This window comes from Adelges cooleyi, unplaced genomic scaffold (assembly GCF_023614345.1).
Source record: "Adelges cooleyi isolate 19-005CV unplaced genomic scaffold, UGA_ACOO_1.1 ACOO_flye_CR_arks_rails_tigmint_CR_PRNA_106, whole genome shotgun sequence".
NCBI classification, from domain to species: domain Eukaryota; kingdom Metazoa; phylum Arthropoda; class Insecta; order Hemiptera; family Adelgidae; genus Adelges; species Adelges cooleyi.
The window spans coordinates 437325-450215 of NW_026095759.1; the positions used below are offsets into that span (position 1 = coordinate 437325).

Below are 12891 nucleotides of genomic sequence, written 5' to 3' on the forward strand. Positions count from 1 at the left end.
AATACATTGGAAAATCGCCCGTTTTACTGCCCCACCCTGTATATTCATTTCTTGTTGTATTCTAAAGAAAAATTGAGTTTCTAACATTTAAATAAAAATTAAATCGTATACTGGTACTGTGATGGAGAAAACAATACATTTTACCTACATATATTACTTATTAGTTAAATATTACTATCGTTTATAGCCACTAGCTGTCGGCTGTTGCCTGTTATTTTACAATAAACTTTTATGGAGATTTTAAAAATTGTAAATTTTTAATAATAGAATAGGAGCAGTATCATAAAGTTAAATGATCACGAGATTTGATCTAGTCATAAAATAAAGTATTATCATTCATGACTTTTAATTATTATTAAAATATATCTTAATTTGAACATAGTAATAAAATAATGAAATATTTTATACAAAATTAGAGCTAAAAGTATGATAAACTAAATAATTAAAATTAGCACGAAGCAGATTATCTAATATTAGATAATTTAAACAATCAAGCGTGAATCTCTTCAAATGAATAACAGTATAACCATATGCAAAACTTTAGTGTTCCTTTAAAAAAATTGTGTATTATGAAATACATTTTGGGGCGATATACTGCATTAAAACCAACACTTAATCTGAATCCAAAAGACAACAGTCCTCTTCATAATTTGCAGGTAGTTGGACCTAATATACTCATAGTTGACCTTCGGTACGGTAATATAACGAGATAATGACAGTGTTTTTGTCGTGTCAGAACTAAGTGTCCTATCAGTTACACGATTTAGTCGTCTGTGACATCATGTTATAATCACAATATTATGATACCGACCGTTGGGTCCTAACCTAAACTAACACGGGTAGACGTTACCAAACGACAGTTTTTAGTGTCTGTTCGTTTCTCACATCTGGTACACCGTGTTTTTAGTTAAAAAAAAAAAAAAATTGTGATTTATAGAGTTGCTACTCGAAGGAATTGGTTCAGTATTAAAAAAAGTTACAGTGTATACAAAAAAAAAAAACACATCAGAGTAAAACCAAACACCTTCTCCGCTTTGCATCGAAGCTAAAACATTTTTCTGGATTTTTGTGTAAAAGACATCAAAAGTGGTCAAATTATATGTTTTTGGGGTCGGTGATTACGAATTTAATATCAGTTCTCAATTTATAATCAGCCAGAAAGAACTTAAGTAAGAAAAAATTGAATTTGTGTAGACTTAAAGTCAAAAGTGGTACTTGAGCACAAAACTTAATAGTATCATTCTGCATGGATCTACATAAAATTGTTTTAATGATATAATAATTTTTTTATTAAGATTTTAGGTGTTTTTGTTAAAATATACGCAATCTGCGAAAACACAGTTTTCCGGCAATTAAAAAAAAAACTGTAGTGCCGATTATGTTTTCCGTTTAATATGTTATGGATACATATGAGTTCTAACTATTGACAAATTTTCAACTCAGAGGTCTTAAAATAACGGCTAAAAAACTAAAATAACAAAAAAACTTGAACCCCCTCTAGGGGCGTGGGAAATAAGTTTAATTTAAATTTAATACAACTGGAGTGTGCGGGCATACCAAATAAATATTTCTTATAAATTTCAACTCGATCCGACTTTTTTTCTCGAAACTTGTATATATTGCCACAGGCGTTGTGAACAATTTTGTTGGAAACGTAAAATAATTGAAAATTTGGTGACATTTGGTATTTCTGTACATCACTTGTGTTATGTGTCATTCGAGTTTATAACTAAAATTATTTGTATTACATTGTTTTACATTCCATTATACAGTTTTCAAAACTTTTATAGTCTTTTTCAAATAAGAGCGCACAGAGCGGCTACTTGAAAACAGCGTTTATAAAAACGGGTTATTTTTATAGCCGAATTAATTTTTTTAGCTTCAATGTGGAGCAGCGATGCTATTGGTTTTACAATGATGTGAGTTTTTTTTTTGTGTCTGTAACTACTGTAGTTTTTAATATTGCAACATCAAGCAATAAAGCCATAATACAAATATTATTTTGGCAGATACATTAGTAGTTAAGCTAAAATCGATAGAAATGCGCCATGTAGATTTTTAAAGTATAAAATTAAAGATTCCTAGTTGTATTTCGTCATTGCTGGCGATAGGTATTGATGGGCTTTAAAAATTGAGATGAAAGGAAAATGGAAGTAGATGAAATGATTATGTTGTGATGGATTTGTGGACTAGGTTAGACAAAAAAAGTATGAGTACATAAGAAGTTTAGAAATAACGTTAATAGCAGGAAAAATGAGAGAGGATAAGTTAACCGAGTAATCTGTAGTAAAGACGTAATTAAAAAAATAAATATAATTAATTGCAAGTACAACTAATTTTGTCCTTATATTTATATAATTTAATTATGAATCATTTTTACCAATAATTATACATAATATTCATAATTTAGTACAAATCAAAAAATAGTACAAATACAGGACTGTATTTAACCACGACCGTTAGTGTAAAGTTTCCTATATAAATACTACATACTTTTATACGAATTAACTAAGTAAAAAAAATAAAAATCCTAACCCTCGAGATTATTTTAAGTAAAAATTGACAGGTAATTAACTAGAAAACTGTTTATAATTATCGTTTTTGAGAATTCCACTAAAATATTGAACAATTACCCGTAACATAAAATCGTTTTTTTCCGAAAATGGCCATATACCTTCGAAAAAACCAAGATGCCCTCCTCTTGCAGTCAACAAAATTGCCACGTTATCCGTAGTTGTAGCCTGTTCTAGAGGTATATCTAAAATCATAAATAGTTACCGGAACTGAAATAGTATTTCAATATGTACATAACATAAGCACAAGTATATAAACTTGAGATTTAAATTTACAATGTAAATAAGATATAGGGTGAATGAAAGTATTTTCGTGGCATAAGCAATAACAGTTGTTTTAACAATCAGTGTGATTTTCAAGACAATTTTCTAATAGGGAATTACGCGATACGATCAAACAAACTATATCACGAAATTGCTTATGCCACGAAAATAACTTCCTTCACCCTACATATGATTATGTGCATATATATAACATTATGTTAATTTTGTTTTTGTATTCTACTGTACACACACTATTCTCTGTTAATTGTTACAAAAACGCCAAACGATGGACGGAAATATATGTAGATGACAAAATAATTTATCATATTACCCAACAGTACTGAATAAATTAGTAGGTAATTAAAAAACACAATTGCTGAAAATGTAATTTAATATTGATTAGGTACACACTCAAGCAAATGAAATAACGTATTAATTGAAAAAAAAAATAATAACCAATTTTTTTTTTTTTAATTTTAACATATAAATAATTTACTTTACCTTGTTCTAAACAAAAAATATCATCAGCAGCGCTCAAGCATAAACAAGGTAAATGAAAACGGTTTATTTTATCATGTAATGAAGCAGAATCATAGTATTCATCAACTGTCTTGTAACCGAACATGTGTATTGTGTAATTTCTATCAAATTCTCTTAAAGTTTTACTCTAAAACCACACAAAATAAAAAAAATATAATTTATATTTTAAACACAATTTATGTATACATTTTCATACCTTAATTACTTCGTTGTAATTCCATTTGTGGTTAGGAGAATTCAAGAGTTTTCTATTACTAAAAAAAATTAAATATTATTGAAAACTATGCAGGGAAGAAAAAAAAAATAGATATAATTGTTAAATCACAACATAAATACTTTTTGACTTGTGTTAAAAGCTCTTTTGTGAAAAGAGAACCAATCATTCGATTTATGATTGGTTTCTCAATATTAGACGCAGAAATATTAATTTTCCAAGGAACTGAAACAATCATTGCTGCACTGAAATGTTTGTGCGTTAGTTGTTCGTTTGATTGTAGATAATTTCCCAAAATCACACTAGATAACAACAATTAAAACATTGGTGTAACCCTATCAAAACTTTGTATTTTACAAATAGACAATTATTATTACAGTTACTTACCCACCCAAAGATGTTCCTAACCCCCCTACAATTGTTTTAGGGTACTTTCGTTTTAAATGATTAACTACCTCTGTGAGATCTTCTATATTGTTTGCAGAATAACTTCTTGGCGTCTAAGTATAAAAAAAAGTGTTGTTGTCAAATTTGAATTTAAATAAGACAACATTTAAAATAAGTCCGATTCAAATATTATCAAAGTAGGTCATCAATAGGTTTGCCATTTAGATTTATACATTTGTGAATATTTAAATATTATATTATATAAACAGAAGTTAACATTTTTAGTGAAATGGATTACTACCAATTGGCAAGTAATACATTTTTTTCTTATAATAATTTTGGTTGTATGTATATGCCATATTTTCAATTTGCAAATTTCCTCTTGAGGTTAACACATTTAACAAATATGTTACCTTTAGTTCTACACCTCCAACTCCTCTATAGTTGAAGACAACTACGCGATATCCAACTTTTTGCAAGGCTAATGATACAGCTCTCACATACTCAGAATGACTGTCACTAATCAATCCAGGTAAATACAAAATTGTAGCACATTCAGCTTTTGAATTTTCATTTGGTTCCAACCAATCTAATGCTACCTGACCACCGTCTTTAAGATTCAGTATTTCTCTGGGAAAAAATACGGTTAATATTAATAACAGCAGTACTTATTAACAACAATGGCTATGTACCTATTATAGTTTATAGACGGCACAACTAATGATCGGATAATAAGTGATAAAATACTATGAAAACGACTTTCAAAGCACCACATTACTGGCCAGTATTCTTCATTGATAATCGGCACGTTTTGGAGAACAAACTTCTTAAAATTACCTTCTTTGCAATACAGTTTGGGTTTCTAAATAAAACATTATTTTATTAAAATACTAAAAATTAAATAAACATTTAAAAATCAAAGTAATAATATTTAATTAGGAATTGAGTACTCCTTTACAGGCATACATTTTTCTACTTATTATTACTTTGACTACGAAATAATAATAATAATTTGCCACTCTAATTGCTGCAGTTACTCCAAAAACTTAAACCGGAGCCCAAGAACACACTGAATTAGTTAAGTTCTTCATAGTAGTATTCATAATGATGTGCGATTTGTAAGAACAAGTTTGTATTAAACATAGCGAAACGAACTGTACTGAAAAAATGTCACCGCAGTAAGTATATCTAACATTGTGTGAATTTCTTTTTGTTGTGACCAGCGTTTTGCTTATAAATAATATCATTTTATGAGAATATTACAGAACATTATACAGAAATTAACTGTATATAATTTGTAAAACATCTACACCTTAGACATAAATAAAAAACGGACTATTTTTGACTTAGTGGAAACCAGTTTTTTTACGTATATATACGTGAATATTTTTACGTTATTAAATTAAAAACTTTAATTATTTGGTTTTATGAATATTCAAAACGGCAAAGTACAAAATTATGATTTTCGAATAATGGGATTTTTGTTAACATAAATATACTACAAAATGAAACCTTATTATTGTACAAAACGTATGTGCTGTGATGTATAATATTATGTAATATTTTTGATCACTTATTAGTATACATTATTTTATTTTAAATATATTAAAATAGACTTTTTAAGTCAAACCATAACTTTTTTTTTTCTAACATTAATACTCATCACTTCTTTAAAAATTCATTAATTTAGCTGTTGTGATGACAAAATCACAGTATGAACTAAAGTTTATTATAACTACTGCTTGTAAAATAAAATTACTTACCCAATTATTATATAATTATTACTGGGTTTCGGCTACAAGCCCAGAATATTAAAGTTACCACTATAAATTGAGGACACATGACGCAATCATCTAACCGTTGCGTTACAAATCTAATGTATATATATTTATTGATATTTGTATTTCTGCGCTTACAGATTCGCATCAAAGAGTTTATTTGAAAGTAATTAAATCACTTTCTGTTGTAATCTTTTTACATAGATCTATACGTTTACCCCATTCGAATACATATACATTGACATTGTTAATTGTTAAAAAAATGTTTTATAAAACAAATCAAAATTGACTATTAATTTATAAATAATATATCAATACTAAATATTATTCTATCATAAATAACTAAAAATTTTTTTTTTTATTAAACGTATTATTTATTTGAATTATTATAGCCAATTATTTATGACAAAATGGAATTTTATAGATGTACAGATTTTTTTATTTTACGAAATGTGTTTTACAATTGGAATATCATATTGAACGGATAACTGTTCTGCGTTTTTTGATGAATGAGGTGTTTCTAATTCTGTGTCGGTTTGATTTTCAATTATGCTGGACAGATGAATAATTTTATAGTAGGCCAAATAATCCTTTTAAAGTGAATACCCAGTCGGGTTTGTACTCAATGTAAACGGATTTATTTTGCGGATCATACTTAAAGCCAGTAGAATGCTTGTCGTCGTATTCACTTACTAATAACTTGATGAGAATATGTAATGTTTTTTTTAATTTTCCCACTATTTTGAGTGGCGTAAATTTTTCGTGTATTTTCTGGGTATTATTCAGAAATTCGCCAAAACCATTTTCTACTTTATCCGAAATTGGTCTGCAAAATTGTTTATAAAAATCACTTAAGCGTTGCCTAGTGTCTTTCATCTTTCCTTCGGTAGAATCAAGTATTGCGTCGTGGCTACTATTTTCGGCCGTCAAGTTATCGTAGTGGCTCTTGAAATCTTTCATAGCTTCCAACACACCCTCGTCGAACGTCGTTTCTGGGGATAGCTCTTGAATACACGAAAGCGCACCTTGATACCGCACCACGATTTGATCGATATTTCTGATTATGTCCAGAAACAATTCGACACAATACACCCCTTCGATTGGTTTTTCAATTCTTTTACACTGGTGAACTGCGGCAAAGTTGTAATCGTAGCAAAATTTTAGATTTTTGGCATACTGACAGCTCAAAAGCTGATGTGCTTCACGAATTTTAGCTTCCACGTTTTCGCTATTGACTATTTGGCCATCCTCGCCGGGTGCTAGTAAATCTCGCTTGCTGAAAGTTCCTTGTTCGTCTCCCATCCATGACACGATTATCTGGTAATTATCTAATTTCGTCGAGTCCATCCAACCGGGATATTCAAAAATACCGTTCATGATTTTAACTTGATATGCCGTTTTCTGGTCGGCTGCTAGAACATGCACATAAAGCGTTAACAAATAAAAAATATGACTTCTCGCTGTCATTTTTACACGACGATCAGAACGCTTTTAAAGTAGAATATCGACTGACAATCATTTCAAAAATATCTACTTAAAATTCTTACTGCGTGTGTACAAACGACATGAACACAATATGTGGTAAACAACCGTCGATAAATTTGGGTTAAAATCATTGTTTTAACTCGTAAGTCGAGTCACTATGTATGAATATTTATTTAGACGTTGCTTTCAAATCGAAATAAAAAAACACAAAAAATCGATAATTGTTGATACCCATAAACTGTCATAATTAACAATGTATTGAATTTCCATTATACTCAAACATAGCAACTTAGAAATTTACCTTCCTGACCCCACTGTACTGTTTTTTTCATTTCTGATATTTTCTCTATAATCCAGTATACTTTTTTTTTTACTAGTATAAGAAAAACTTTTTTATGGAACATATTGGTTCGTTTGGTTGTTTAATTTTGAACTTTGTCGTGCAGTGGGGTCGGGGAGGTAAATTTCTAAGTTTGTTGTTGTTGATTATTGCATACTCGTGTGCTGTGCTACACACATTGTTTTTTTCCTTTCAAAAACGTACAACTCCTTAAAATTGTACTTTTCGTTCCTCTGTTCGATCGTTTTCTTTTTGCGCTGCCGTTCCTTAGATTTAAGTACGAATCAAGTTAAAATGAAGTCGCCCTACTTGTATCTAGCGCCTTGTAGGCCATTGCACCACACCGATCCGGTCACAAGGACACCCTGGCCCCATCACTAAACTGTACTATTCTCTTTCCTATTGTATAATCTGATTGCCATTCCTGCTGTCCCGAGCTCTCTTTCCGCGCCGCTATCGTTGTCGCGCTGCTTGTCCGGTCGCGGGCCCAGCCCATTTATTCCGGTACAACACACGGCGTACGCGTGAAAGCGTCGGTGTGGTTGCCTAATCACACAGAAATACGGCGCCACCGTGGAAGTGCACATTCGGTTGCCTACTCTGCGCCCCTCCGGGAACCTTCTTAAATTTTTCTCTTTTTTTTTTTCTGATTCGACCTCGAATGGGTTCCTCTAACGAGGTATTTGGAAATTCAATACGCTGTTAATAATGACAGTTTATGGGTATCAAAATCCACTAATAATTATAGACCGACGATCAAATACAATTTCAAACACATTATTGTCGTTGAAATGCATTTGTTATAATAGGATAACATAAAATTCTTTTTAGATGCCACTTGGTACAATTTACGATTTTGTCATTTTTTCATTTCGATTTTAAAGCAACGCCTAAATAAAAATGCATACATCCGACTTACGTGTTGAAAAAATGATTTTAACACGAATTTATCGACCGTTGTTTACCATATGTGGTGTTCATGTTGTTTGTACATACGCAGTAAGATATTATTGTATCTCTTTTTTTTTTGTCTAACTTTTAATAACTATCGGTGTAGGTTTCTTTGAAATGATTGTCAGTCGATATTCTACTTTAAAAGCGTTCTGATCGTCGTGTAAAAATGGGAGCGATAAGTCATATTTTTTATTTGTTAACACTTTATGTGCATGTTTTAGCAGCCGACCACAAAACGGCATATCAAGTTAAAATCATGAACGGTATTTTTGAATATCCCGGTTGGATGGACTCGACGAAATTAGATAATTACCAGATAGTCGTGTCATGGATGGGAGACGAACAAACAATTTTGAGCAAACGACATTTACTAGCACCCGGCGTGGATGGCCAAATAGTCAATAGCAAAAACGTGGAAGCTAAAATTCGTGAAGCACATCAGCTTTTAAGCTGTCAGTATGCCTATTATCTAAAATATTGCTACGATTACAACTTTGCCGCATTTCATCAGTGTAAAAGAATTGAAGACCCAACCGATGCGGTGAAATGTGTCGAATTGCTTCTGGACATGATCAGATATATCGATCAAATCGTGGTGCGGTATCAAGGTGCGCTTTCGTGTATTCAAAAGCTATCCCCAGAAACGACGTTCGACAAGGGTGTGTTGGAAGCTATGAAAGATTTCAAGAGCCACTACGATAACTTGACGGTCGAAAATAGTAGCCACAACGCAATACTTGATTCTACCGAAAGAAAGATGAAAGACACTAGACAACGCTTAAGTAATTTTTATAAACAATTTTGCAGACCAAATTCGGATAAAGTAGAAAATGGTTTTGACGAATTTCTGAATAATACCCAGAAAATAGACGAAGAATATACGCCGTTCGAAGTAATGCAAAACTTGAAAAAACCAATAGGTGCATTCGTCAGGTTTCAAGTAAGTGAATACGACAACAAACATTCTATTGGCTTTAAGTATTATCCGCAAAAAAAATCAGTTTGCATTAAGTACAAACCCGACTTAGCATTTACTTTAAAAAAAAAATTATGTGGCCTACTATTAAAAAAGGTGAATCGGTCCAGCAAAATTGAAAATCAGACCGGCACAAAACTCGAAACACCTCATTCGTCAAAAAAGGCAGAATAGTTATTCGTTCAATATGATATTCTAATGGTAAAACACATTACATAAAATAAAAAAAATCTGTACATCTATAAAATTCCATTTTGTCATAAATAATTGGCTATAATAATTCAAATAAATAATACGTTTAATAAAAAAAAAAAATGTTTAGTTATTTATGATAGAATAATATTTAGTATTGATATATTATTTATAAATTAATAGTCAATTTTGATTTGTTTTATAAAAATTTTTTTTAACAATTAACAATGTCAATGTATATGTATTCGAATGGGGTAAACGTATAGATCTATGTAAAATGATTACAACAGAAAGTGATTTAATCACTTTCAAATAAACTCTTTGATGCGAATCTGTAAGCACAGAAATTCAAATATTGATAAATGTGTATATTAGATTTGTAACGCAACGGTTAGATGATTCAAATGACAAGTCCTCAATTTTTAGTGGTAACATTTTAACATTCTGGGCTTGTAGCCGAAACCCAGTAATAATTATATAATAATTGGGTAAGTAATTTTATTTTACAAGCAGTAGTTATGATCAACTTTTTTTCATACTGTGGTTTTGTCATCACAACAGCTAAATTAATGAACTTTTGAAGAAGTGATGAGTATTAATGTTAGAAAAAAAAATGTTATAGTTTGACGTAAAAAGTCTATTTTAACCTGTTTAAAATAAGATAATATGTACTAATAAGTGATCAAATATATTACATAATATTTTACATCACAACACATACACTTTGTACAACAATAAGTTTTTATTCGGTAATATGTTTATTGTTAACAATAATCCCATTATTCGAAAATCATAGTTTTGTACTTTGCCGTTTTGTATATTCATAAAAATTCAAAAATACTTCATTTGTGCTTGTTCGATCAAATAATAAACTAATCTTGAGTCTACACTAAAATATTTTAATACGTTCCAAAATCGCAGAACAGAAAAAAATCATGAAGTGATGCATTTCAAATTGTAAGTTTGAGTCCATATCTTGTGAGTTATTTTACTTTTTCAAAAGATCCGTTCAAGTTGGTATTTTTGTGTTTATTTGTTTTAATGTTAATACAATTCTTAAACAATAATCAAGTTGTAATTCATTTTTGTTTAAAAAAAATATATATATATATATATATAAATAACATATACTGAGTGTTCCAGCATGAAAGGTAAGTAATAGGTGATTGGACATTTGGGGGACCCCCAAATAAACCTTCAATTTTTGAGTTATCGAAAAAATAAAAACGGGGGTCTTATTTGGGGGTGTCCTAGATGTCCAATCACCTATTACTTACCTTTCATGCTGGAACACCCTGTATAAAAAATTTGATAATAGAGATCAGTTAGATTCTGGTTTATGTTATTGGTACATGTACTAATGATATTATCGACAAAAAATTATAACAAATGCAACCTAATGAATAAAATTATTATACAAGTACCAGATTTTATATGTTAAACTTAAGTGATTTTTTCTTTCATACCTAGTATTAGGTTTAGTATTAGTATTAGTATTCATGACAGACAATCAGTGTAAACGGACCATGCCTATATGGTTATCATTAACAGCAGAGTGAGCATGTGTTTGCCTATGACGTTGTTTGTACAAGCTATAATGTGTACTTGATTACTCCAGGGAATGTACCATAGAGTGCAGAATGACCTAAATTTGTTATAAATAAACAATGTCGAATAAAAGACAACTATTGACAACTATGTAGACTAGTGGTTGAGACATTATAAAACTTGAATGGATTATAATAAGCCAATAAATAGGACAATTAAAAGAAATAAAACTATTTTCTTCAAATCGAATCTGTATACAGGTAAAAAACAACAAACGAGTTTATAATCTTTAAAGTAAACCCGTTTATTGTAAAATACATTAAATTTGATAATTTGGACACAAGTGCTGTTTGGAACAATAAATTATTTGTATATAATAACAATACTACTGTATAATTTGTAATGACTGTAAGATTCCGGGTCTAAATTATAATAACTGAGGAGCAAGTGAATAATTTTTACTATATTAATGATGTTTTTCTAATTAGTCATTTCCAATTGACTACGAGTACTTTTTCGTCTATACCAGTTAGACGACACTCATCTCCAACACCTTCAGCTAGTGTTACAAATAAATGTGTGTATAATACACTTCTGTATGCACCGTTCAACCGACACATCAGGTTACAATCTCCGAAGTCATCATGGCATGGTCCTAAAAAAAAAGTATATTTAAAAATTTGCCAATCTTGACTTTCTAATTACAACATGTATTCAGTGTGTAAGACATAACTAATACACGTAATTAATGATACATACAGAAGATTCGTACTGTACAGCTATGTTACTCTAAAGTCTAAGGCAATAACATTTTCAAACGATTCTATTAGGTAGTCATAACATTTGTATGAAATACACCATTAATGTTTTTTAAATGTGTATTTTATACCTAACCTAACCGTAGTTTTAATAATTATATTAACTAGGAAAATTATTAAAACATCAAAAAAGTTGAATTTTGTTATTTTTTTAAAGAAAATGCTTAATTTTTACCTTTTCTATAAAACGACATCACTAAAAAGCTACTTTTAGTTTGAACAGGTTATAGCATTATATTTATCATTACTCTTCGTTTTTATCGTTTTTTCAAAGTACCTTCGACCATCAAAAGTTTTTTTTAAAAGGTAAATTTTAAATGTAAAAAAATATACCTATTTGTTTTTTTTGAGTAACAGAAAGTTATTAAATTGAGTTTATAATCTTAAAAGTTGGTTTTGTCGTGGAGCCCGAAATATGAGAATTTGTCTAAATTTTTTTCTGAATGCTGAGACATAAAATATAGAAATTACAAACTGGAATCTTCATATAAACGTTTAAAATAACAAAAAAAGATGTAAACATTTTTAGAAAAATCGAAAAAACGCGAAAATTATCATATTTATTAGTACTTATTCACTACTTTTAAGTCCGAAGCAATATGTTTTTCAATAATATTACAGTTAGTTTCACGTATGCCATTGAACAATTTCATTATCTTTTTACAATTAAAAAAATATAACGTAAGCATAATATTCATCATTGGCACTAAGCAACGATTTATCAGCGATAATATTGCATAGAGATAATTCAACGCTAAGTTATTTTAAATACGATTTTATAAGCTTTATATGTATGTTTTGTATAGTTATAATAACTACCTG

General features: G+C 29.8%; 1 protein-coding gene across 1 annotated transcript; it reads right to left on the bottom strand.

Annotated features, from left to right (window-relative positions):
• Nucleotides 1–2446: 2446 nt before the first annotated feature.
• LOC126837422 (phospholipase ABHD3-like) lies at nt 2447–5016 on the bottom strand. Its single transcript, XM_050571329.1, has 8 exons — nt 4998–5016; nt 4671–4840; nt 4392–4608; nt 3979–4091; nt 3714–3893; nt 3574–3631; nt 3339–3504; nt 2447–2758 (listed from the first exon to the last, which is right to left on the bottom strand). The coding sequence occupies exons 2-8, from the start codon at nt 4751–4753 to the stop codon at nt 2571–2573; spliced, it is 1005 nt and encodes a 334-aa protein (XP_050427286.1). The 5' UTR covers nt 4754–4840; nt 4998–5016; the 3' UTR covers nt 2447–2570.
• Between the last annotated feature and the right edge of the window lie 7875 nt (nt 5017–12891).

What these genes read in the sequence shown, in the direction of transcription:
- LOC126837422 (XM_050571329.1), bottom strand. Translation starts at nt 4,753, where the DNA reads ATGTGGTGCTTTGAAAGTCGTTTTCATAGTATTTTATCACTTATTATC. An exon ending in TTAGGAACATCTTTGGGTGG is followed by an intron (nt 3,894 to 3,978) that starts GTAAGTAACTGT and finishes GTTGTTATCTAG; the next exon opens with TGTGATTTTGGGAAATTATC. An exon ending in CTTTTAACACAAGTCAAAAA is followed by an intron (nt 3,632 to 3,713) that starts GTATTTATGTTG and finishes AATTTTTTTTAG; the next exon opens with TAATAGAAAACTCTTGAATT.